This window comes from Scylla paramamosain, unplaced genomic scaffold (genome assembly GCF_035594125.1).
Source record: "Scylla paramamosain isolate STU-SP2022 unplaced genomic scaffold, ASM3559412v1 Contig4, whole genome shotgun sequence".
NCBI lineage: Eukaryota > Metazoa > Arthropoda > Malacostraca > Decapoda > Portunidae > Scylla > Scylla paramamosain.
This window is the reverse complement of record NW_026973669.1, coordinates 3,821,449-3,847,659: the sequence shown is the minus strand read 5'-3', so window position 1 is coordinate 3,847,659 and position 26,211 is coordinate 3,821,449. Positions and strand designations below refer to the sequence as shown.

The 26,211-nt window shown below is 41.3% G+C and overlaps 1 protein-coding gene across 5 annotated transcripts in view; it reads left to right on the top strand.

Moving 5' to 3' along the window:
- The first annotated feature begins 323 nt into the window (after positions 1–323).
- The window catches only part of LOC135096443 (gastrula zinc finger protein XlCGF57.1-like), a 28,223-nt gene continuing 2,335 nt past the window's right edge, over positions 324–26,211 (top strand). Inside the window, exons 1-9 of one of the 5 annotated variants that reach the window (XR_010264760.1) lie at positions 324–464; positions 1,624–1,776; positions 4,320–5,144; positions 11,639–11,736; positions 12,896–13,048; positions 15,455–15,632; positions 16,131–16,280; positions 23,427–23,524; positions 24,678–24,830. Coding sequence is in view for 3 of the 5 variants with exons in the window: in XM_063997944.1 (XP_063854014.1) it covers positions 6,036–7,559 (1,524 nt within the window). In the remaining 2 variants the exon portion in view is untranslated. Of the gene's footprint in view, positions 465–1,533; positions 1,777–4,319; positions 5,145–5,667; positions 5,854–5,949; positions 10,658–11,638; positions 11,737–12,895; positions 13,049–15,454; positions 15,633–16,130; positions 16,281–23,426; positions 23,525–24,677; positions 24,831–26,211 lie in introns of those variants that run through there. The other 4 variants (XR_010264761.1, XM_063997944.1, XM_063997941.1 and 1 more) reach the window with 4 other exon arrangements.

The window sequence follows — 26,211 nt, the reverse complement described above, 5'->3', positions numbered from 1 at the left end:
TAATTAATTTTTAGGTTCACTTATAAACTCAATCTTCTCGTTTTCTATGATTTTATTCGAGTTTCCGTCAATTTAAAGGTTTAATTATAAGTGATAGGCTAGTTGGCGCCCGGAACCGACTCCCTCTCTCTCTCTCTACCTCTCTCTTAACGCCTCACAGTGTTTCAAGTGACATGTTTTCATTTCTATTCGCTTATAAACTCAATCTACCCTCGCATTTCCTGCCATATAATTAAAGTATCCGGTTGCACCCCATGGTGAGGGTCCGCTTGTTTCCACCTCCTTCACCGAGGGAGGGAGGCAGACTGCTCCTGGCGCTTTGGGAATGTTTATTTATTTATTTATTTTTTTTATTCTCTTCCTCAGTGTACCTGGGAAACACCGTGCAGTGCGGTTGTGTGTGTGTCCTCTTTTCATTTAAACACCAGGGAACGGGACCACAGAGGCACAGGAGGTCAATTAAGGTGAGTTTAGTAGTGACAGGTAGCAGAGGTCTGGCTTCAACCTACGACACTACCTGGAAAACACTGGAAATACCTGGAAAATACTTGATACTTAATAGCAAAAGGGAGAAGAGAAGAGAGAAAATAATGCTATTTATCATGGAATAGAGGCGGACACACACACACACACATACATATATACACACACACACACACATATATACACACACACACATATATATATATATATATATATACACACAGACACACACACAGCTGAAATTAATCCATAAAATAGAGAAATAACCTTCACAACAACCAGAAATAATAAGGAAAGAGAGATAGCCAACTTTGTTTTCATCTGACCCCCCTCCCAGCCCTCCCGCGGCCGCCATGATGGATTGCCAGAGTCTACCCCCGGTTCTAATATTTTTTCTATTTTCTTAACTTATATATTTAGGCTTTTTAACTAAGATTTTATGGTTTGTAAAAATATTTGGTGGTGTTTTGAGTGTTTTGCGTGCGAGTGTTAAGGGAAACATGTCGATTATGAGGTTGTTTCAGCGTAAATAAGTGTTGCTGTTTGCCGTTAAATTTTTCATACCGCCAAACATATTTTTTTATTTCAGCCGCTAGGCAAGATTTTATGGGCTCAAAAAATCGTTTATTGTTTTTTAAATGTGTTGTGATGCTTTTGAGTGAAGTACGTGGGTTTTTAGAGGGATTTTAGTCCCGTTGAACACTCAAAAAGTTGACATTTTTAAATTATTTATTTATTTATTTCAGCTTCCGGTTAACTTCTGATTGTTTGTAAAAATAGTTTCGATTTTTTAAAGTGTATTGTGTTCGTGAGAAATGAGATTTGTGGACTTTGGAATGTTTTTTTTTATCGTGTTTGTTCGAACACTTTTTCATATAGTTATTTAAATATAGCTTTATTATTACTGAAGCTTGGAATATTTTCATATGTCAAGAATTAATCTAAAATTATGCCCTTTCATAATATGTAAAGCATTCCGGCCCAGCTCCATTTTTGCGAGGGGTCATTTTCAAAATCATTCGCGTCACGTAAATATGGCGTGACGTCATCAGCCGCCTTCATCTGGGGACCGGGACCTGGACCTTCCCACCTCCCAGTGCCCTTCTATCAGTGTTTAGTGTTATTTCCTATATTTTCCAGCTGTTTTCATGCATAGAGAAGAATAGAAAGAGGAGGAAAGAAGGAGAAATGAAGAAGGAGGAAAAAGAAGAAGGAAGGGAAGGAGGAAGACGAGAAGGAAAAGAGGAAATATTAAGAAGACAATATTTTCACTGAATTTCCAGCGTTTTAAAGGTAAGCAAACGTAGTAGTAGTAGTAATAGTAGTAGTAGTAGTAGTGGTGGTGGTGGTGGTGGTGGTGTAGCAGCCTTGTAATATAAGATGAAGTGTTTTGAGTTAAATACGCAATTTTTTTCTAGGCATGTTGAAATAGAAGTGAGAGTTTTTGGTGTTTTGAAAGGGAATATTCTTGCTTGCAGTGTTTTTTTAAAGGGAATTCTTCGTGTCTGTGGCGTTTTAGAAAGGCAGGGGATGTTTTTTTTGTAATTATTTTGTTTTTTTTAAGATTTTCGTGTTTTTCAAGTTTGTTTGGGTAGAAATTGTTGTTTTTTCGCTGTCTTTGGGTAGGTGTGTGTCTCTTTTGGGGTGTTTTGAAAGGAAATTCTGTGTTATTCGATGTTTTTTTTGGAAGAAATGAGTGCTTTTGGGGTGTTTTGAAAGGAAATTAAGTGTTTTTTAAGTGTTTTTTGGCTAAAAGTGTGTGTTTTTGGGGTGTTTTGAAAGGAAATCAAGTGTTTTTCAGTGTTTTTGCGTAGAAATGAGTGCTTTTTCGGGTGTTTTGAAAGGAAATTAACTGTTATTTAAATGTTTTTGGGTAGAAATGTGTGTTTTTTGGTGTGTTGAAAGGAAATCGCATGTTTTTCAGTGTGTTTTTTGGTGTGTGGCTAGAAATGTGTGTTTTTGGTGTGTTTTGAAAGGAAATCGCATGTTTTCCAGTGTTTTTGCGTAGAAATTAGTGCTTTTTCGGGTGTTTTGAAAGGAAATCGCATGTTTTTTCAGTGTTTTTGGGTAGAAATGTGTGTTTTTTGGTGTGTTTTGAAAGGAAATCATATGTTTTTTCAGCGTTTTCTGGGTAGAAGTAAGTGTTTTTTGGGTGTTTTGAAAGGAAATCGCATGTTTTTTCAGTGTTTTGGGGTAGAAATGTGTGTTTTTTGGGTGTTTTGAAAGGAAATTAAATGTTATTTAAGTGTTTTTGGGTAGAAATGTGTGTTTTTTGGTGTGTTGAAAGGAAATCGCATGTTTTTCAGTGTGTTTGGGTAGAAGTGTATGTTTTTTGTGTGTTTTGAAAGGAAATCACATGTTTTTTCAGTGTTTTTTGCGTAGAAATTAATGTTTTTGAGTTATTTCTGACCGGTAATCAGTGTTTTCTCTGGGTACTGTTAATAGAAATAGGTGTTCTGGGCCGAATTTGTGTTATTTGAGTATTAAAAGGAGAAAAATAGTGCTTATAGGTGTTATTAGGAAGGAAAATTTGTGTTGCTAGGTGTTTTTGGAGAGGAAAATTGTGCTTCTAGGTGTTTTTGGGGAGGAAAATTGTGTTTGAAGGTGTTCTTTGGGGAGGAAAATTGTGCTTCTAAGTGTTTTTGGGGAGTCAAATTGTGTTTCTGGGTGTTTTTGGGGAGAAAAATTGCGTTTCTAGGTGTTTTTGGGGAGGAAGATTGTGCTTCTAGGTGTTTTGGGGAGGAAAATTGTGCTTCTAGGTGTTTTTGGAAGGAAAATTGTGTTCCTAGATGTTCTTGGGGAGGATAATTGTGTTTCTAGATGTTTTTGGGGAGTCAAATTGTGTTTCTGGGTTTTTTGGGGGAGAAAAATTGCGTTTCTAGTTGTTTTTGGGGAGGATGATTGTGCTTCTAGGTGTTTTGGGGAGGAAAATTGTGCTTCTAGGTGTTTTTGGGAGGAAAATTGTGTTCCTAGATGTTCTTGGGGAGGATAATTGTGTTTCTAGATGTTTTTGGGGAGTCAAATTGTGTTTCTGGGTGTTTTTGGGGAGAAAAATTGCGTTTCTAGTTGTTTTTGGGGAGGAAGATTGTGCTTCTAGGTGTTTTGGGGAGGAAAATTGTGCTTCTAGGTGTTCTTGGGAAGGATAATTGTGTTTCTAGATGTTTTTGGGGAGTAAAATTGTTTCTGGGTGTTTTTGGGGAGGAAAATTGTGTTTCTAGGTGTTTTTGGGGAGGAAAATTGTGCTTTTGGATGTTTTTGGGGAGGAAAAATGTGTTTCTAGGTGTTTCTGGTGTGTGTGTGTGTGTGTGTGTGTGTGTGTGTGTTTGAGTGTGTTTTGGGGAAGTTTTGGTGTGTGTTGGTGTGATAATTTTGGGGTTTGGGAATTGTGTAATGATGCTGGCGATAGTTATGGGGGGGTGTCAGGCTAGATGCAGGATGCTTGCGCTAACACGACAGATTTTAAGGAGTTTTGGGAAGGAGGTGTTGTATAAGACGTGTGTGAGGGGTGTTGTAATGTGCGTTGTGATATATGAAGCTATTAGATGCAAGTGTGGGGCCAGCAAAATGAAGTTAACAAACAGGCCTAACACTAATAAAATGACGCACACTAATATATATATCGTAGGTATTGGCTCAGAACTCTCTCTCTCTCTCTCTCTCTCTCTCTCTCTCTCTCTCTCTCTCTCTCTCTCTCTCTCTCTCTCATATAATTTTCCTATTTTCGTGTTTTTGAAGCAAGGTGAGGTAATGTTATATATATCGTTATATAACCACAACAAGAGACTTTATTGAGTTTTGCAATAACCTAACCTAACCTAACGCCCTCAAACACACAGGTGGGGACCAGATACACCAGGGAACAGTACAGCAAGACAGTCGCACAGTCGTTCCTGGTGCGGCTGATGCGTTTGAGCATGTCCAGCGATGCGGAGGTGCGGCTGACAGTGCAACACAACACATCCTGCACACACTGCTCCACCGGCACCACAATGCTCACTACCTGCCCAAACCTACGTCAGTGTCTGGGGGCCTTCATTGGTTGTTTATTGTGTGTGTGTGTGTGTGTGTGTGTGTGTTTTCCTTTTATGTGTGTTGTGTGAGTGTCTGTTTTCTTCTCTTCTTCTTCTAAATTCTTTGTTTGTTCCTTCTCTTTCTTCTCACTGTTTTCTGTATTGTCTGTGTGTCTGTTTTCTTCTCTTTCTTATTTCATGTATTCTTACAGATTCATTTGTTTATTTGTTGCAATGTGTTTTTAATGAATAGACAGGAGGTCCTACCCTTCAGTTTTACCAACAAGGGACAAAGAACAAAACAAAATTAAGAAGCAATAAAAAAAAAGAAAGTTTAGAGTGCCGTTAGAAAAGTAGAAAAACAAGGCAAGATTCTCGCGGGCACCGGGCAGAGAGAGAGAGAGAGAGAATTACTGTACACAAACAATTCTCTGCTCTCACTTCTCTGCTCTCACTCCTAAGACAAGCAGGCACGCCCACACACTCCCTGCACGCCCACAGGCAGCAGACGAGCAGTAAGGAGAGGCTGAGAGAAAGAGAGGAAGGACCGCGTACTTTGCTGTGCTCCCAGCCCAAGGCAAGCAGGCACGTGCCCACACTGCCACACTCCCTGCACGCCCACAGGGCCACAGGCAGCAGACGAGCCGCAAGGTGAGGCTGAGAGGGAAGAAGGGAGAAGTGGTCAATTGGTTTGTTGTTTGTTTGTTTGTTTGTTTGTTTGTTTGTTTGTTTTGAAAGTGATGAATATTTGTATTTGGTGGTGGTTTGTGTATCCAGATGAGCAAAGGCAAGTGTTGTGTTTGTTAGTAGGCTGAGCGTTGCACCTGTTATCTTGTTAATACGTTTTTCTGGTGATAAATTCTTTGACAAAATCACTCCCAGATCTTTTCCTCTTGTTGTCTTATTTATTGTTTCATTTCCCATCTTATAGTTACAGCCACACCTTCTGTTACTTTTTCCAAACTCCAAATTCCTCTGTTGCAGGTGCCAGGTGTATCTTGTCTGTGCAGGCTGTGTGTTAGGCTGAGGCTGAGGCAGGAAGCCCCTCGCTGCCTGTGTGGTGACGGCCTCCTCTGTTGCAGGTGCCAGGTGTATCTTGTCTGTGCAGGCTGTGTGTTAGGCTGAGGCAGGAAGCCCCTCGCTGCCTGTGTGGTGACGGCCTCCTCTGTTGCAGGTGGCAGGTGTATCTTGTCTGTGCAGGCTGTGTGTTAGGCTGAGGCTGAGGCAGGAAGCCCCTCGCTGCCTGTGTGGTGACGGCCTCCTCTGTTGCAGGTGCCAGGTGTATCTTGTCTGTGCAGGCTGTGTGTTAGGCTGAGCCAGGAAGCCCCTCGCTGCCTGTGTGGTGACGGCCTCCTCTGTTGCAGGTGCCAGGTGTATCTTGTCTGTGCAGGCTGTGTGTTAGGCTGAGGCAGGAAGCCCCTCGCTGCCTGTGTGGTGACGGCCTCCTCTGTTGCAGGTGCCAGTGACAGGACTCCCTCCGTGCATCCCTCCTGCAGCCCCAGGCTTCCTGCAGGACCAGACGCAGCCAGGAGCAGCGTTGCAATGGAGGGTGCAAGGCCAGGAAACAGCAGCAGCAGCAGCAGCAGCAGCAGCAGTGGCAGCAGGAACAGCCTGGAGCAGCGGGCGACCCTGGGCGTGAGGACCTACACTTGTGACCACTGCGGCAAAGTGTGCTCCACCAAGGCTGCCATTGCCAGACACGTCCTCTCCCATGCCAGCAAGACAAGGCTGAGAGGCAGGAGTGGCCCCGCTGAACACACTGCCACCCACACTGGTGGCAGGAACCACAAGTGTGACCTCTGCGGGAAGACATTTGTCCGGAAGAGTCATCTTGCCTCACACATCCTCACCCACACTGGGGAGAGAAAGTTCCAGTGCCTGGAGTGTGGCAAAAGATTTATTGAGAAAAGTTCCCTTAAGAAACACATCCTCACCCACACTGGGGAGAGAAAGTTCCAGTGCCTGGAGTGTGGCAAAAGATTTATTGAGAAAAGTTCCCTTAAGAAACACATCCTCACCCACACTGGGGAGAGAAAGTTCCAGTGCCTGGAGTGTGGCAAAAGATTTATCCACAAAAGTTATCTTAACACACACATCCTCACCCACACTGGGGAGAGAAAGTTCCAGTGCCTGGAGTGTGGGAAAAGATTTACCCAGAAAAGTAATCTTAACAAACACATCCTCACCCACACTGGGGAGAGAAAGTTCCAGTGCCTGGAGTGTGGCAAAAGATTTACCCAGAAAAGTGATCTTGACAGACACATCCTCACCCACACTGGGGAGAGAAAGTTCCAGTGCCTGGAGTGTGGCAAAAGATTTACCCACAAAAGTCATCTTAACAGACACATCCTCACCCACACTGGGGAGAAAAAGTTCCAGTGCCTGGAGTGTGGCAAAAGATTTATCCAGAAAGGTGATCTTAACACACACATCCTCACCCACACTGGGGAGAGAAAGTTCCAGTGCCTGGAGTGTGGCAAAAGATTTATCCACAAAAGTCATCTTAACACACACATCCTCACCCACACTGGGGAGAGAAAGTTCCAGTGCCTGGAGTGTGGGAAAAGATTTACCCAGAAAAGTAATCTTAACAAACACATCCTCACCCACACTGGGGAGAGAAAGTTCCAGTGCCTGGAGTGTGGCAAAAGATTTACCCAGAAAAGTGATCTTGACAGACACATCCTCACCCACACTGGGGAGAGAAAGTTCCAGTGCCTGGAGTGTGGCAAAAGATTTACCCACAAAAGTAATCTTAACAAACACATCCTCACCCACACTGGGGAGAGAAAGTTCCAGTGCCTGGAGTGTGGGAAAAGATTTACCCAGAAAAGTGATCTTGACAGACACATCCTCACCCACACTGGGGAGAGAAAGTTCCAGTGCCTGGAGTGTGGGAAAAGATTTACCCACAAAAGTGATCTTAACAGACACCTCCTCACCCACACTGGGGAGAGAAAGTTCCAGTGCCTGGAGTGTGGGAAAGGGTTTACCCACAAGGGTTCCCTTGACAGACACATCCTCACCCACACTGGAAAGAAGAAGAGAAAACAGGCAAAATCATAGATGTTGCAGTCCCCGGTGACTCCGGCCTCAGTAGAGCTGAAAGGCACAAAACTACAAAACATCACGACCTAAAAAGTGACCAAGAACAACATGGTCACCGACGGACACTGGTGTGACACCAGTGAGAGAAGCTGCAGCAGAGGATCACCCATCAAAGAGAAGAAATCTGGCAGATAACAAGCTTCCTGCAAGACCAAAACCACACAAGGAACCTCCTCAAGAAAACAGACAGAATGACAGCAAGGCGCAGCGCAGGCAGCGGCCGGCCGGCCGGGCGGGAGACCGGCAGGGAGGGGCCGAGCCCCGGCCGAAGCCTTGGCACCACAGATGAGGACAAAGACAAGAAAATAAAGGCCAGAAAGATGAAGAGGCAGCTTGCAGAAAAGCCAGGGGTGGTGTGCAGGCACGTGGCAAAGACCTCAACAGAAGTACAAGACCCGCCCGAGGAAGAAGTGGCCGAGGGATGCTGCAGGCCACTGCTGCTGGAAGACCCCACGCAGCACCAGGCAGCCCCGGGGATACAGACCACCACGGTTAAACACACAAGTAAACAACAACAATGCCAGCCGTTCAGCTTACACAGGAAGGTCTGCTGGCCACAAGACTACTGCCACAAACCAGCTGGCAATACCACCAGTGACTTGTGGGTGTGGTGTGGTGTGGTGTGGTGACTGGCCACAAGACTACTGCCACAAACCAGCTGGCAATACCACCAGTGACTTGTGGGTGTGGTGTGGTGTGGTGACTGGCTCAAAGGTTTATCCTGAAATGTAATCTTGACACACATGCTCACCCACACTGGGGAAAGGAAGTGCAGCAGGTGTGGTGTTTGTGGCTGTGCTCATCACTTTTTTTCTTTATTTTTTAGCTTCTTGATCAGTAAAGTGTTGTCAGCCTTGTACACACAGCTTTGGTTCACTTGCACAAGGTTTTGGGGGCTCGGGGGTGTTCCTAAGGGGGGCACTAACTGTCCAGGGGTGTTCCTGCTTGTTTCTGTCTCTCTGTGTCTCTGGTTTTGGTGTCTCCCTCCCAAACATTATTTTCACAACAAGCCACAAACCATCCCTTCATTAACACTTAGATACCTTAACTTAACTCACCCACAAAACTCCCACAATCTGACTAACTTGTTTTTTGTTTATTGTTTGTTTATTTTATTTATTTTATTGATGTATTTTTTATTTGAAAGTAGCCATATTCTTAAGGTTTTTATGGTTCTGTTTATTATTGTTTGGGCTGTCCTGTGTTTGTGATTGCTGGACTCATATAGAAATGGGTAGTTTTATTATTATTATTATTTATTTATTTATTTATTTATTTATTTATTTATTTTTCTGTATTATTTTTGATGTTTTTATTATTTTGTTGTTTATTTTTGTGTTATTTATTTAGCCTGCCTGGCATACAGTTAGATTGAGTGTTATTTTGTTGTTTATTTGTTTATATTGTTTTATTTTATTTAGTATTTGTTTAGTTAATGATTTAGTGGTGTTATTGGTGTTTTTTGTGTTTATTTGTGTATTCAGTTTTATTTACAGCTATTTATTGATTTATTTTTATTGATGTATTTGTTTTTAGTTTAGAGTCTGGCCAACAGGGAAAAGCTAACAAGAACAATTAACCCAAAATTACAATTACTATTTCTATATGATTACTTTTCATATTAAGGAGACTGGCCAAGGCAAAACACCCTTTGTACAGTGCAACTCCTGAAACAAAAGAGGAGAAAAATGATTGAAGTTCCTGAGGTGTCTAATACTCCTCTTTTGAGACAGGCAGCAGAGTCCCAGAGTGCACCAGTGAAGGGGTGAAACAATGACAATACTGCCTGGCTCTTGCACTAGTGAGGTGGACAGAATAGGGATGAGAATAAAGAGAAATTGTCATAGGAAATACAAACTGGCAGACTTTAGAGTGTAACAGTGAAGGGGTTGAAAAAGTGGAGGTACTGTTTAGCTCTTGCACTAGTGGGGTGGACAGAATAGGAGAGGATTCTTAAAAGTTTGGCATTGTTAGCTTGAAAGATTATACTTGAAAGATTATTTATTACATGTTGAAAGGACAGAATAAGGATGAAAATATATAGAAAGTCTTGTGAAGATACTGGTTAACTCTTGTACTAGTGAGGTAGACAGAATAGGAGGCCATTCTAACAAGTTTGCCAGTGTTAGTTTGAAAGGCGATACTTAAAAAAAAGACTTGTTACATATTTAAAGGACAGAATAGGGGTGAAAATAAATGAGAAGTAGAAAGTCTTGTTACCAGGGGGACATGAGAAAAATTTTGGCAGTGTTAATGTGTTTGTTACCGACTTTTTTCACCTCGCATCACCTCTGTCTCTCTCCTGAACCTCTAAAAAAATATGTAGAATGCATTTAGACAAGTTAGGAAGGAGGTTAAGAGAGAGAGGTGAGATGAAGTGAGAATATTCCTAAGTATTTTCTGTCATAACACCTCATATCACCTTTTGTCTCCCCTGAACCTCTAAAAATATCAACAGTGAGACATTTAGACAAGTTAGGGAGGTGAAGAGAGAGAGAGAGGTGAGATGAAGTGACATTATTCCTGTCTCTCTCCCAGCTTAAACTTTCAAAAATATTTATAATGAGAAATGTAGACAAGTTAGAGAGGTGTAGAGAGATAGAGGTGAGATGAAGTGACATTATTGTTTTGTTTCTTGCCTAACACCTTTCTCTCTCTCCTTCTCTTGGCCTCTGCCTCCTCAAAAAGAGCCTATATTAATGAACTGGTGATGGTACAGGCCTATAATACCTTGTAACAACATTTCATCATAAAATCTGCCAACGCTGGTTCAATTATAATCATTGTCATTGCTCATGCTAAGCTTAGTATTATTATTATTATTATTATTATTATTATTATTATTATTATTATTATTATTATTATTATTACTATTATTATTATCATGTCATGCATTAGTGTTTTCATTTGTTTCCTGCGCTGTCATTGGTGCAGGAAATATCATGATGTTTTGGTTGCAAGAGTCCATGTATATATAGATTGAGCCATCGTATTCATGTTTATCATTGTGTGGTGTTGTAAATATACTTTATCTGTAAATAAAAAATGTATCCTATGACATTTGTTTATTTTATTGTATGTGTGTTAGGTTAGGTTAGCATAGTCTATATACAAGCTCTTGGCAGTGCATATATATCACAGACAGATTGTTAGACAGTAAATTAATTTGAAGTAGAACCAATTGTTGTGTGTGTGTTAGGTTAGCCTATCACACCCTTATCTTAGAAATATTCCTTTGTACATGCTTATGTACCACAGCCAGATACACACTGATTAGGGAGGTGGATGGAATAGATGGTGAAAGACTGAATATACTGCTTGACTCTTGCATTGCGGAGGTGGACAGAATAGTGGTGAAAGAGTGAATATACTGGTTGACTCTTGCATTGTGGAAGTGGACAGAATAGTGGTGAAAGAGTGAATATTCTGGTTGACTCTTGCATTGGGGAGGTGGACAGAATAGTGGTGAAAGAGTGAATATACTGGTTGACTCTTGCATTGGGGAGGTGGACAGAATAGGAGATGAAGGAGTGAAGATATTGGTTAACTCGTTCTCTATTTTATTCGAGTTTTCATTAATTTATGGTTTAATTGTGAGTGATAGGCTAACCCTTTCACTCGTTCAGTCTTCAGTATCATTATAAACACTCTACTGTGTCTTTCGTAACTTCTAATTAATTTTTAGGTTCACTTATAAACTCAATCTTCTCGTTTTCTATGATTTTATTCGAGTTTCCGTCAATTTAAAGGTTTAATTATAAGTGATAGGCTAGTTGGCGCCCGGAACCGACTCCCTCTCTCTCTCTCTACCTCTCTCTTAACGCCTCACAGTGCTTCAAGTGACATGTTTTCATTTCTATTCGCTTATAAACTCAATCTACCCTCGCATTTCCTGCCATATAATTAAAGTATCCGGTTGTACCCCATGGTGAGGGTCCGCTTGTTTCCACCTCCTTCAATGAGGGAGGGAGGCAGACTGCTCCTGGCGCTTTGGGATTGTTTATTTATTTATTTTTTTTTTTTATTCTCTTCCTCAGTGTACCTGGGAAACACCGTGCAGTGCGGTTGTGTGTGTGTCCTCTTTTCATTTAAACACCAGGGAACGGGACCACAGAGGCACAGGAGGTCAATTAAGGTGAGTTTAGTAGTGACAGGTAGCAGAGGTCTGGCTTCAACCTACGACAGTACCTGGAAAACACTGGAAATACCTGGAAAATACTTGATACTTAATAGCAAAAGGGAGAAGAGAAGAGAGAAAATAATGCTATTTATCATGGAATAGAGGCGGACACACACACACACATACATATATACACACACACACACACATATATACACACACACACATATATATTTATATATATATACACACACAGACACACACACAGCTGAAATTAATCCATAAAATAGAGAAATAACCTTCACAACAACCAGAAATAATAAGGAAAGAGAGATAGCCAACTTTGTTTTCATCTGACCCCCCTCCCAGCCCTCCCGCGGCCGCCATGATGGATTGCCAGAATCTACCCCCGGTTCTAATATTTTTCCTATTTTCTTAACTTATATATTTAGGCTTTTTAACTTAGATTTTATGGTTTGTAAAAATATTTGGTGGTGTTTTGAGTGTTTTGCGTGCGAGTGTTAAGGGAAACATGTCGATTATGAGGTTGTTTCAGCGTAAATAAGTGTTGCTGTTTGCCGTTAAATTTTTCATACCGCCAAACATAATTTTTTATTTCAGCCGCTAGGCAAGATTTTATGGGCTCAAAAAATCGTTTATTGTTTTTTAAATGTGTTGTGATGCTTTTGAGTGAAGTACGTGGGTTTTTAGAGGGATTTTAGTCCCGTTGAACACTCAAAAAGTTGACATTTTTAAATTATTTATTTATTTATTTCAGCTTCCGGTTAACTTCTGATTGTTTGTAAAAATAGTTTCGATTTTTTAAAGTGTATTGAGTTCGTGAGAAATGAGATTTGTGGACTTTGGAATGTTTTTTTTTTATCGTGTTTGTTCGAACACTTTTTCATATAGTTATTTAAATATAGCTTTATTATTACTGAAGCTTGGAATATTTTTATATGTCAAGAATTAATCTAAAATTATGCCCTTTCATAATATGTAAAGCATTCCGGCCCAGCTCCATTTTTGCGAGGGGTCATTTTCAAAATCATTCGCGTCACGTAAATATGGCGTGACGTCATCAGCCGCCTTCATCTGGGGACCGAGACCCTGGACCTTCCCACCTCCCAGTGCCCTTCTATCAGTGTTTAGTGTAATTTCCTATATTTTCCAGCTGTTTTCATGCATAGAGAAGAATAGAAAGAGGAGGAAAGAAGGAGAAATGAAGAAGGAGGAAAAAGAAGAAGGAAGGGAAGGAGGAAGACGAGAAGGAAAAGAGGAAATATTAAGAAGACAATATTTTCACTGAATTTCCAGCGTTTTAAAGGTAAGCAAACGTAGTAGTAGTAGTAGTAGTAGTAGTAGTAGTGGTGGTGGTGGTTGTGGTGGTGTAGCAGCCTTGTAATATAAGATGAAGTGTTTTGAGTTAAATACGCAATTTTCTTTTTTTTTTTTTAGGCATGTTGAAATAGAAGTGAGAGTTTTTGATGTTTTGAAAGGGAATATTCTTGCTTGCAGTGTTTTTTTAAAGGGAATTCTTCGTGTCTGTGGCGTTTTAGAAAGGCAGGGCATGTTTTTTTTTGTAATTTTTTTTGTTTTTTTAAGATTTTCGTGTTTTTCAAGTTTGTTTGGGTAGAAATTGTTGTTTTTTCGCTGTCTTTGGGTAGGTGTGTGTCTCTTTTGGGGTGTTTTGAAAGGAAATTCTGTGTTATTCGATGTTTTTTTGGAAGAAATGAGTGCGTTTGGGGTGTTTTGAAAGGAAATTGAGTGTTTTTTAAGTGTTTTTTGGCTAAAAGTGTGTGTTTTTGGGGTGTTTTGAAAGGAAATCAAGTGTTTTTCAGTGTTTTTGCGTAGAAATTAGTGCTTTTTCGGGTGTTTTGAAAGGAAATTAAGTGTTATTTAAATGTTTTTGGGTAGAAATGTGTGTTTTTTGGTGTGTTGAAAGGAAATCGCATGTTTTTCAGTGTGTTTTTTGGTGTGTGGCTAGAAATGTGTGTTTTTGGTGTGTTTTGAAAGGAAATCGCATGTTTTCCAGTGTTTTTGCGTAGAAATTAGTGCTTTTTCGGGTGTTTTGAAAGGAAATCGCATGTTTTTTCAGTGTTTTTGGCTAGAAATGTGTGTTTTTTGTTGTGTTTTGAAAGGAAATCATATGTTTTTTCAGCGTTTTCTGGGTAGAAGTAAGTGTTTTTTGGGTGTTTTGAAAGGAAATCGCATGTTTTTTCAGTGTTTTGGGGTAGAAATGTGTGTTTTTTGGGTGTTTTGAAAGGAAATTAAATGTTATTTAAGTGTTTTTGGGTAGAAATGTGTGTTTTTTGGTGTGTTGAAAGGAAACCGCATGTTTTTCAGTGTGTTTGGGTAGAAATGTATGTTTTTTTGGGTGTTTTGAAAGGAAATCACATGTTTTTTTAGTGTTTTTTGCGTAGAAATTAATGTTTTTGAGTTATTTCTGACCGGTAATCAGTGTTTTCTCTGGGTACTGTTAATAGAAATAGCTGTTCTGGGCCGAATTTGTATTATTTGAGTATTAAAAGGAGAAAAATAGTGCTTATAGGTGTTATTAGGAAGGAAAATTTGTGTTGCTAGGTGTTTTTGGGGAGGAAAATTGTGCTTCTAGGTGTTTTTGGGGAGGAAAATTGTGTTTGAAGGTGTTCTTTGGGGAGGAAAATTGTGCTTCTAGGTGTTTTTGGGGAGTCAAATTGTGTTTCTGGGTGTTTTTGGGGAGAAAAATTGCGTTTCTAGGTGTTTTTGGGGAGGAAGATTGTGCCTCTAGGTGTTTTTGGGAGGTAAATTGTGTTCCTAGATGTTTTTGGGAAGGAAAATTGTGTTTCTGGGTGTTTTTGGGGAGGAAAATTGTGTTTCTGGGTTGTTTTAGGGGAGGAAAATTGTCTTTCTAGGTGTTTTAGGGGAGTAAAATTGTTTCTGGGTGTTTTTGGGGAGGAAAATTGTGTTTCTAGGTGTTTTTGGGAAGGAAAATTGTGTTTCTGGGTGTTATGGGGAGGGAAATTGTGTTTCTGGGTGTTTTTGGGAGGAAAATTGTGTTGCTAGATGTTTTTGGGGAGTAAAATTGTTTCTGGGTGTTTTTGGGGAGAAAAATTGTGTTTCCAGGTGTTTTTGGGGAGGAAAATTGTGCTTCTGGATGTTTTTAGGGAGGAAAAATGTGTTTCTAGGTGTTTCTGGTGTGTGTGTGTGTGTGTGTGTGTTTGTGTGTGTGTGTGTGTGTGTGTGTGTGTGTGTGTGTGTGTGTGTGTGTTGCCTTGTCTTTCGTTGTAATGATGCTGGCGATAGTTATGGGGGGGTGTCAGGCTAGATGCAGGATGCTTGCGCTAACACGACAGATTTTAAGGTGTTTTGGGAAGGAGGTGTTGTATAAGACGTGTGTGAGGGGTGTTGTAATGTGCGTTGTGATATATGAAGCTATTAGATGCAAGTGTGGGGCCAGCAAAATGAAGTTAACAAACAGGCCTAACACTAATAAAATGACGCACACTAATATATATATCGTAGGTATTGGCTCAGAACTCTCTCTCTCTCTCTCTCTCTCTCTCTCTCTCTCTCTCTCTCTCTCTCTCTCTCTCTCTCTCTCTCTCTCTCTCTCTCTCTCATATAATTTTCCTATTTTCGTGTTTTTGAAGCAAGGTGAGGTAATGTTATATATATCGTTATATAACCACAACAAGAGACTTTATTGAGTTTTGCAATAACCTAACCTAACCTAACGCCCTCAAACACACAGGTGGGGACCAGATACACCAGGGAACAGTACAGCAAGACAGTCGCACAGTCGTTCCTGGTGCGGCTGATGCGTTTGAGCATGTCCAGCGATGCGGAGGTGCGGCAGACAGTGCAACACAACACATCCTGCACACACTGCTCCACCGGCACCACAATGCTCACTACCTGCCCAAACCTACGTCAGTGTCTGGGGGCCTTCATTGGTTGTTTATTGTGTGTGTGTGTGTGTGTGTGTGTGTGTGTTTTCCTTTTATGTGTGTTGTGTGAGTGTCTGTTTTCTTCTCTTCTTCTTCTAAATTCTTTGTTTGTTCCTTCTCTTTCTTCTCACTGTTTTCTGTATTGTCTGTGTGTCTGTTTTCTTCTCTTTCTTATTTCATGTATTCTTACAGATTCATTTGTTTATTTGTTGCAATGTGTTTTTAATGAATAGACAGGAGGTCCTACCCTTCAGTTTTACCAACAAGGGACAAAGAACAAAACAAAATTAAGAAGCAATAAAAAAAAAAGAAAGTTTAGAGTGCCGTTAGAAAAGTAGAAAAACAAGGCAAGATTCTCGCGGGCACCGGGCAGAGAGAGAGAGAGAGAATTACTGTACACAAACAATTCTCTGCTCTCACTTCTCTGCTCTCACTCCTAAGACAAGCAGGCACGCCCACACACTCCCTGCACGCCCACAGGCAGCAGACGAGCAGTAAGGAGAGGCTGAGAGAAAGAGAGGAAGGACCGCGTACTTTGCTGTGCTCCCAGCCCAAGGCAAGCAGGCACGTGCCCACACTGCCACACTCCCTGCACGCCCACAGGGCCACAGGCAGCAGACGAGCCGCAAGGTGAGGCTGAGAGGGAAGAAGGGAGAAGTGGTCAATTGGTTTGTTGTTTGTTTGTTTGTTTGTTTGTTTGTTTGTTTTGAAATTGATGAATATTTGTATTTGGTGGTGGTTTGTGTATCAGATGAGCAAAGGCAAGTGTTGTGTTTGTTAGTAGGCTGAGCGTTGCACCTGTTATCTTGTTAATACGTTTTTCTGGTGATAAATTCTTTGACAAAATCACTCCCAGATCTTTTCCTCTTGTTGTCTTATTTATTGTTTCATTTCCCATCTTATAGTTACAGCCACACCTTCTGTTACTTTTTCCAAACTCCAAATTCCTCTGTTGCAGGTGCCAGGTGTATCTTGTCTGTGCAGGCTGTGTGTTAGGCTGAGGCTGAGGCAGGAAGCCCCTCGCTGCCTGTGTGGTGACGGCCTCCTCTGTTGCAGGTGCCAGGTGTATCTTGTCTGTGCAGGCTGTGTGTTAGGCTGAGGCAGGAAGCCCCTCGCTGCCTGTGTGGTGACGGCCTCCTCTGTTGCAGGTGCCAGGTGTATCTTGTCTGTGCAGGCTGTGTGTTAGGCTGAGGCAGGAAGCCCCTCGCTGCCTGTGTGGTGACGGCCTCCTCTGTTGCAGGTGCCAGGTGTATCTTGTCTGTGCAGGCTGTGTGTTAGGCTGAGGCAGGAAGCCCCTCGCTGCCTGTGTGGTGACGGCCTCCTCTGTTGCAGGTGCCAGGTGTATCTTGTCTCTGCAGGCTGTGTGTTAGGCTGAGGCAGGAAGCCCCTCGCTGCCTGTGTGGTGACGGCCTCCTCTGTTGCAGGTGCCAGGTGTATCTTGTCTCTGCAGGCTGTGTGTTAGGCTGAGGCAGGAAGCCCCTCGCTGCCTGTGTGGTGACGGCCTACTCTGTTACAGGTGCCAGGGCGGTATCCAGTGACAGGAGTCCCTCCGTGCATCCCTCCTGCAGCCCCAGGCTTCCTGCAGGATCGGACGCAGCCGGGAGCAGCGTTGCAATGGAGGGTGCAAGGCCAGGAAACAGCAGCAGCAGCAGCAGCAGCAGCAGCAGCAGCAGGAACAGCCTGGAGCAGCGGGCGACCCTGGGCGTGAGGACCTACACGTGTGACCACTGCGGCAAAGTGTGCTCCACCAAGGCTGCCATTGCCAGACACGTCCTCTCCCATGCCAGCAAGACAAGGCTGAGAGGCAGGAGTGGCCCCGCTGAACACACTGCCACCCACACTGGTGGCAGGAACCACAAGTGTGACCTCTGCGGGAAGACATTTGTCTGGAAGAGTCATCTTGCCTCACACATCCTCACCCACACTGGGGAGAGAAAGTTCCAGTGCCTGGAGTGTGGGAAAAGATTTATCACCAAAAGTAATCTTAACAAACACATCCTCACCCACACTGGGGAGAGAAAGTTCCAGTGCCTGGAGTGTGGGAAAAGATTTACCCACAAAAGTCATCTTAACACACACATCCTCACCCACACTGGGGAGAGAAAGTTCCAGTGCCTGGAGTGTGGCAAAAGATTTACCCGGAAGGGTTTCCTTGACAGACACATCCTCACCCACACTGGGGAGAGAAAGTTCCAGTGCCTGGAGTGTGGGAAAAGATTTACCCACAAAAGTCATCTTAACACACACATCCTCACCCACACTGGGGAGAGAAAGTTCCAGTGCCTGGAGTGTGACAAAAGATTTACCCGGAAGGGTTTCCTTGACAGACACATCCTCACCCACACTGGGGAGAGAAAGTTCCAGTGCCTGGAGTGTGGGAAAAGATTTACCCAGAAAAGTCATCTTAACAGACACATCCTCACCCACACTGGGGAGAGAAAGTTCCAGTGCCTGGAGTGTGGGAAAGGGTTTATCCTGAAGGGTTCCCTTGACAGACACATCCTCACCCACACTGGAAAGAAGAAGAGAAAACAGGCAAAATCATAGATGTTGCAGTCCCCGGTGACTCCGGCCTCAGTAGAGCTGAAAGGCACAAAACTACAAAACATCACGACCTAAAAAGTGACCAAGAACAACATGGTCACCGACGGACACCGGTGTGACACCAGTGAGAGAAGCTGCAGCAGAGGATCACCCATCAAAGAGAAGAAATCTGGCAGATAACAAGCTTCCTGCAAGACCAAAACCACACAAGGAACCTCCTCAAGAAAACAGACAGAATGACAGCAAGGCGCAGCGCAGGCAGCGGCCGGCCGGCCGGGCGGGAGACCGGCAGGGAGGGGCCGAGCCCCGGCCGAAGCCTTGGCACCACAGATGAGGACAAAGACAAGAAAATAAAGGCCAGAAAGATGAAGAGGCAGCTTGCAGAAAAGCCAGGGGTGGTGTGCAGGCACGTGGCAAAGACCTCAACAGAAGTACAAGACCCGCCCGAGGAAGAAGTGGCCGAGGGATGCTGCAGGCCACTGCTGCTGGAAGACCCCACGCAGCACCAGGCAGCCCCGGGGATACAGACCACCACGGTTAAACACACAAGTAAACAACAACAATGCCAGCCGTTCAGCTTACACAGGAAGGTCTGCTGGCCACAAGACTACTGCCACAAACCAGCTGGCAATACCACCAGTGACTTGTGGGTGTGGTGTGGTGTGGTGTGGTGACTGGCCACAAGACTACTGCCACAAACCAGCTGGCAATACCACCAGTGACTTGTGGGTGTGGTGTGGTGTGGTGTGGTGACTGGCCACAAGACTACTGCCACAAACCAGCTGGCAATACCACCAGTGACTTGTGGGTGTAGTGTGGTGTGGTGTGGTGACTGGCCACAAGACTACTGCCACAAACCAGCTGGCAATACCACCAGTGACTTGTGGGTGTGGTGTGGTGTGGTGTGGTGACTGGCCACAAGACTACTGCCACAAACCAGCTGGCAATACCACCAGTGACTTGTGGGTGTGGTGTGGTGTGGTGTGGTGACTGGCCACAAGACTACTGCCACAAACCAGCTGGCAATACCACCAGTGACTTGTGGGTGTGGTGTGGTGTGGTGACTGGCTCAAAGGTTTATCCTGAAATGTAATCTTGACACACATGCTCACCCACACTGGGGAAAGGAAGTGCAGCAGGTGTGGTGTTTGTGGCTGTGCTCATCACTTTTTTCTTTATTTTTTAGCTTCTTGATCAATAAAGTGTTGTCAGCCTTGTACACACAGCTTTGGTTCACTTGCACAAGGTTTTGGGGGCTCGGGGGTGTTCCTAAGGGGGGCACTAACTGTCCAGGGGTGTTCCTGCTTGTTTCTGTCTCTCTGTGTCTCTGGTTTTGGTGTCTCCCTCCCAAACATTATTTTCACAACAAGCCACAAACCAACATCCCTTCATTAACACTTAGATACCTTAACTTAACTCACCCACAAAACTCCCACAAACTGACTAACTTGTTTTTTCTTGATTGTTTGTTTATTTTATTTGTTTTATTGGTGTATCTTTTATTTGAAAGTAGCCATATTCTTAAGGTTTTTATGGTTCTGTTTATTATTGTTTGGGCTGTCCTGTGTTTGTGATTGCTGGACTCATATAGAAATGGGTAGTTTTAGTATTATTATTATTTATTTATTTATTTATTTTTCTGTATTATTTTTGATGTTTTTATTATTTTGTTGTTTATTTTTGTGTTATTTATTTAGCCTGCCTGGCATACAGTTAGATTGACTGTTATTTTGTTGTTTATTTGTTTATATTGTTTTATTTTATTTAGTATTTGTTTAGTTAATGATTTAGTGGTGTTATTGGTGTTTTTTGTGTTTATTTGTGTATTCAGTTTTATTTACAGCTATTTATTGATTTATTTTTATTGATGTATTTGTTTTTAGTTTAGAGTCTGGCCAACAGGGAAAAGCTAACAAGAACAATTAACCCAAAATTACAATTACTATTTCTATATGATTACTTTTCATATTAAGGAGACTGGCCAAGGCAAAACACCCTTTGTACAGTGCAACTCCTGAAACAAAAGAGGAGAAAAATGATTGAAGTTCCTGAGGTGTCTAATACTCCTCTTTTGAGACAGGCAGCAGAGTCCCAGAGTGCACCAGTGAAGGGGTGAAACAATGACAATACTGCCTGGCTCTTGCACTAGTGAGGTGGACAGAATAGGGATGAGAATAAAGAGAAATTGTCATAGGAAATACAAACTGGCAGACTTTAGAGTGTAACAGTGAAGGGGTTGAAAAAGTGGAGGTACTGTTTAGCTCTTGCACTAGTGGGGTGGACAGAATAGGAGAGGATTCTTAAAAGTTTGGCATTGTTAGCTTGAAAGATTATACTTGAAAGATTATTTATTACATGTTGAAAGGACAGAATAAGGATGAAAATATATAGAAAGTCTTGTGAAGATACTGGTTAACTCTTGTACTAGTGAGGTAGACAGAATAGGAGGCCATTCTAACAAGTTTGCCAGTGTTAGTTTGAAAGGCGATACTTCAAAAAAAGACTTATTACATATTTAAAGGACAGAATAGGGGTGAAAATAAATGAGAATAAGTAGAAAGTCTTGTTACCAGGGGGACATGAGAAAAATTTTGGCAGTGTTAATGTGTTTGTTACCGACTTTTTTCACCTCGCATCACCTCTGTCTCTCTCCTGAACCTCTAAAAAAATATGTACAATGCATTTAGACAAGTTAGGAAGGAGGTTAAGAGAGAGAGGTGAGATGAAGTGAGAATATTCCTATGTATTTTCTGTCATAACACCTCATATCACCTTTTGTCTCCCCTGAACCTCTAAAAATATCAACAGTGAGACATTTAGACAAGTTAGGGAGGTGAAGAGAGAGAGAGAGGTGAGATGAAGTGACATTATTCCTGTCTCTCTCCCAGCTTAAACTTTCAAAAATATTTATAATGAGAAATGTAGACAAGTTAGAGAGGTGTAGAGAGATAGAGGTGAGATGAAGTGACATTATTGTTTTGTTTCTTGCCTAACACCTTTCTCTCTCTCCTTCTCTTGGCCTCTGCCTCCTCAAAAAGAGCCTATATTAGTGAACTGGTGATGGTACAGGCCTATAATACCTTGTAACAACATTTCATCATAAAATCTGCCAACGCTGGTTCAATTATAATCATTGTCATTGCTCATGCTAAGCTTAGTATTATTATTATTATTATTATTATTATTATTATTATTATTATTATTATTATTATTATTATTACTATTATTATTATCATGTCATGCATTAGTGTTTTCATTTGTTTCCTGCGCTGTCATTGGTGCAGGAAATATCATGATGTTTTGGTTGCAAGAGTCCATGTATATATAGATTGAGCCATCGTATTCATGTTTATCATTGTGTGGTGTTGTAAATATACTTTATCTGTAAATAAAAAATGTATCCTATGACATTTGTTTATTTTCTTGTATGTGTGTTAGGTTAGGTTAGCATAGTCTATATACAAGCTCTTGGCAGTGCATATATATCACAGACAGATTGTTAGACAGTAAATTAATTTGAAGTAGAACCAATTGTTGTGTGTGTGTGTTAGGTTAGCCTATCACACCCTTATCTTAGAAATATTCCTTTGTACATGCTTATGTACCGCAGCCAGATACACACTGATTAGGGAGGTGGATGGAATAGATGGTGAAACACTGAATATACTGGTTGACTCTTACATTGCGGAGGTGGGCAGAATAGTGGTGAAAGAGTGAATATACTGGTTGACTCTTGCATTGGGGAGGTGGACAGAATAGTGGTGAAAGAGTGAATATACTGGTTGACTCTTGCATTGGGGAGGTGGACAGAATATTAGTGAAAGAGTGAATATACTGGTTGACTCTTGCATTGTGGAGGTGGACAGAATAGTGGTGAAAGAGTGAATATACTGGTTGACTCTTGCATTGGGGAGGTGGACAGAATATTAGTGAAAGAGTGAATATACTGGTTGACTCTTGCATTGTGGAGGTGGACAGAATAGTGGTGAAAGAGTGAATATACTGGTTGACTCTTGCATTGTGGAGGTGGACAGAATAGTGGTGAAAGAGTGAATATACTGGTTGACTCTTGCATTGGGGAGGTGGACAGAATAGTGGTGAAAGAGTGAATATACTGGTTCACTCTTACTTTGGGGAGGTGGACAGAATATTAGTGAAAGAGTGAATATACTGGTTGACTCTTGCATTGGGGAGGTGGACAGAATAGTGGTGAAAGAGTGAATATACTGGTTGACTCTTGCATTGGGGAGGTGGACAGAATAGTGGTGAAAGAGTGAATATACTGGTTGACTCTTGCATTGTGGAGGTGGACAGAATATTAGTGAAAGAGTGAATATACTGGTTGACTCTTGCATTGTGGAGGTGGACAGAATAGTGGTGAAAGAGTGAATATACTGGTTGACTCTTGCATTGGGGAGGTGGACAGAATAGTGGTGAAAGAGTGAATATACTGGTTGACTCTTGCATTGGGGAGGTGGACAGAATAGTGGTGAAAGAGTGAATATACTGGTTGACTCTTGCATTGGGGAGGTGGACAGAATAGTGGTGAAAGAGTGAATATACTGGTTGACTCTTGCATTGTGGAGGTGGACAGAATATTAGTGAAAGAGTGAATATACTGGTTGACTCTTGCATTGTGGAGGTGGACAGAATAGTGGTGAAAGAGTGAATATACTGGTTGACTCTTGCATTGGGGAGGTGGACAGAATAGGAGATGAAGGAGTGAAGATATTGGTTAACTCGTTCTCTATGATTTTATTCGAGTTTTCATTAATTTATGGTTTAATTGTGAGTGATAGGCTAACCCTTTCACTCGTTCAGTCTTCAGTATCATTATAAACACTCTACTGTGTCTTTCGTAACTTCTAATTAATTTTTAGGTTCACTTATAAACTCAATCTTCTCGTTTTCTATGATTTTATTCGAGTTTCCGTCAATTTAAAGGTTTAATTATAAGTGATAGGCTAGTTGGCGCCCGGAACCGACTCCCCCTCTCTCTCTCTACCTCTCTCTTAACACCTCACAGTGCTTCAAGTGACATGTTTTCATTTCTATTCGCTTATAAACTCAATCTACCCTCGCATTTCCTGCCATATAATTAAAGTATCCGGTTGTACCCCATGGTGAGGGTCCGCTTGTTTCCACCTCCTTCACCGAGGGAGGGAGGCAGACTGCTCCTGGCGCTTTGGGATTGTTTATTTATTTATTTATTTTTTTTATTCTCTTCCTCAGTGTACCTGGGAAACACCGTGCAGTGCGGTTGTGTGTGTGTCCTCTTTTCATTTAAACACCAGGGAACGGGACCACAGAGGCACAGGAGGTCAATTAAGGTGAGTTTAGTAGTGACAGGTAGCAGAGGTCTGGCTTCAACCTACGACAGTACCTGGAAAACACTGGAAATACCTGGAAAATACTTGATACTTAATAGCAAAAGGGAGAAGAGAAGAGAGAAAATAATGCTATTTATCATGGAATAGAGGCGGACACACACACACACACATACATATATACACACACACACACACATATATACACACACACACATATATATATATATATACACACAGACACACACACAGCTGAAATTAATCCATAAAATAGAGAAATAACCTTCACAACAACCAGAAATAATAAGGAAAGAGAGATAGCCAACTTTGTTTTCATCTGACCCCCCTCCCAGCCCTCCCGCGGCCGCCATGATGGATTGCCAGAATCTACCCCCGGTTCTAATATTTTTTCTATTTTCTTAACTTATATATTTAGGCTTTTTAACTTAGATTTTATGGTTTGTAAAAATATTTGGTGGTGTTTTGAGTGTTTTGCGTGCGAGTGTTAAGGGAAACATGTCAATTATGAGGTTGTTTCAGCGTAAATAAGTGTTGCCGTTTGCCGTTAAATTTTTCATACCGCCAAACATGATTTTTTATTTCAGCCGCTAGGCAAGATTTTATGGGCTCAAAAAATCGTTTATTGTTTTTTAAATGTGTTGTGATGCTTTTGAGTGAAGTACGTGGGTTTTTAGAGGGGTTTTAGTCCCGTTGAACACTCAAAAAGTTGACATTTTTAAATTATTTATTTATTTATTTCAGCTTCCGGTTAACTTCTGATTGTTTGTAAAAATAGTTTCGATTTTTTAAAGTGTATTGTGTTCGTGAGAAATGAGATTTGTGGACTTTGGAATGTTTTTTTTTATCGTGTTTGTTCGAACACTTTTTCATATAGTTATTTAAATATAGCTTTATTATTACTGAAGCTTGGAATATTTTTATATGTCAAGAATTAATCTAAAATTATGCCCTTTCATAATATGTAAAGCATTCCGGCCCAGCTCCATTTTTGCGAGGGGTCATTTTCAAAATCATTCGCGTCACGTAAATATGGCGTGACGTCATCAGCCGCCTTCATCTGGGGACCGGGACCTGGACCTTCCCACCTCCCAGTGCCCTTCTATCAGTGTTTAGTGTAATTTCCTATATTTTCCAGCTGTTTTCATGCATAGAGAAGAATAGAAAGAGGAGGAAAGAAGGAGAAATGAAGAAGGAGGAAAAAGAAGAAGGAAGGGAAGGAGGAAGACGAGAAGGAAAAGAGGAAATATTAAGAAGACAATATTTTCACTGAATTTCCAGCGTTTTAAAGGTAAGCAAACGTAGTAGTAGTAGTAATAGTAGTAGTAGTAGTAGTGGTGGTGGTGGTGGTGGTGGTGTAGCAGCCTTGTAATATAAGATGAAGTGTTTTGAGTTAAATACGCAATTTTTTTCTAGGCATGTTGAAATAGAAGTGAGAGTTTTTGGTGTTTTGAAAGAGAATATTCTTGCTTGCAGTGTTTTTTTAAAGGGAATTCTTCGTGTCTGTGGCGTTTTAGAAAGGCAGGGGATGTTTTTTTTGTAATTATTTTGTTTTTTTTAAGATTTTCGTGTTTTTCAAGTTTGTTTGGGTAGAAATTGTTGTTTTTTCGCTGTCTTTGGGTAGGTGTGTGTCTCTTTTGGGGTGTTTTGAAAGGAAATTCTGTGTTATTCGATGTTTTTTTTGGAAGAAATGAGTGCTTTTGGGGTGTTTTGAAAGGAAATTAAGTGTTTTTTAAGTGTTTTTTGGCTAAAAGTGTGTGTTTTTGGGGTGTTTTGAAAGGAAATCAAGTGTTTTTCAGTGTTTTTGCGTAGAAATGAGTGCTTTTTCGGGTGTTTTGAAAGGAAATTAACTGTTATTTAAATGTTTTTGGGTAGAAATGTGTGTTTTTTGGTGTGTTGAAAGGAAATCGCATGTTTTTCAGTGTGTTTTTTGGTGTGTGGCTAGAAATGTGTGTTTTTGGTGTGTTTTGAAAGGAAATCGCATGTTTTCCAGTGTTTTTGCGTAGAAATTAGTGCTTTTTCGGGTGTTTTGAAAGGAAATCGCATGTTTTTTCAGTGTTTTTGGCTAGAAATGTGTGTTTTTTGTTGTGTTTTGAAAGGAAATCATATGTTTTTTCAGCGTTTTCTGGGTAGAAGTAAGTGTTTTTTGGGTGTTTTGAAAGGAAATCGCATGTTTTTTCAGTGTTTTGGGGTAGAAATGTGTGTTTTTTGGGTGTTTTGAAAGGAAATTAAATGTTATTTAAGTGTTTTTGGGTAGAAATGTGTGTTTTTTGGTGTGTTGAAAGGAAACCGCATGTTTTTCAGTGTGTTTGGGTAGAAATGTATGTTTTTTTGGGTGTTTTGAAAGGAAATCACATGTTTTTTTAGTGTTTTTTGCGTAGAAATTAATGTTTTTGAGTTATTTCTGACCGGTAATCAGTGTTTTCTCTGGGTACTGTTAATAGAAATAGCTGTTCTGGGCCGAATTTGTGTTATTTGAGTATTAAAAGGAGAAAAATAGTGCTTATAGGTGTTATTAGGAAGGAAAATTTGTGTTGCTAGGTGTTTTTGGGGAGGAAAATTGTGCTTCTAGGTGTTTTTGGGGAGGAAAATTGTGTTTGAAGGTGTTCTTTGGGGAGGAAAATTGTGCTTCTAGGTGTTTTTGGGGAGTCAAATTGTGTTTCTGGGTGTTT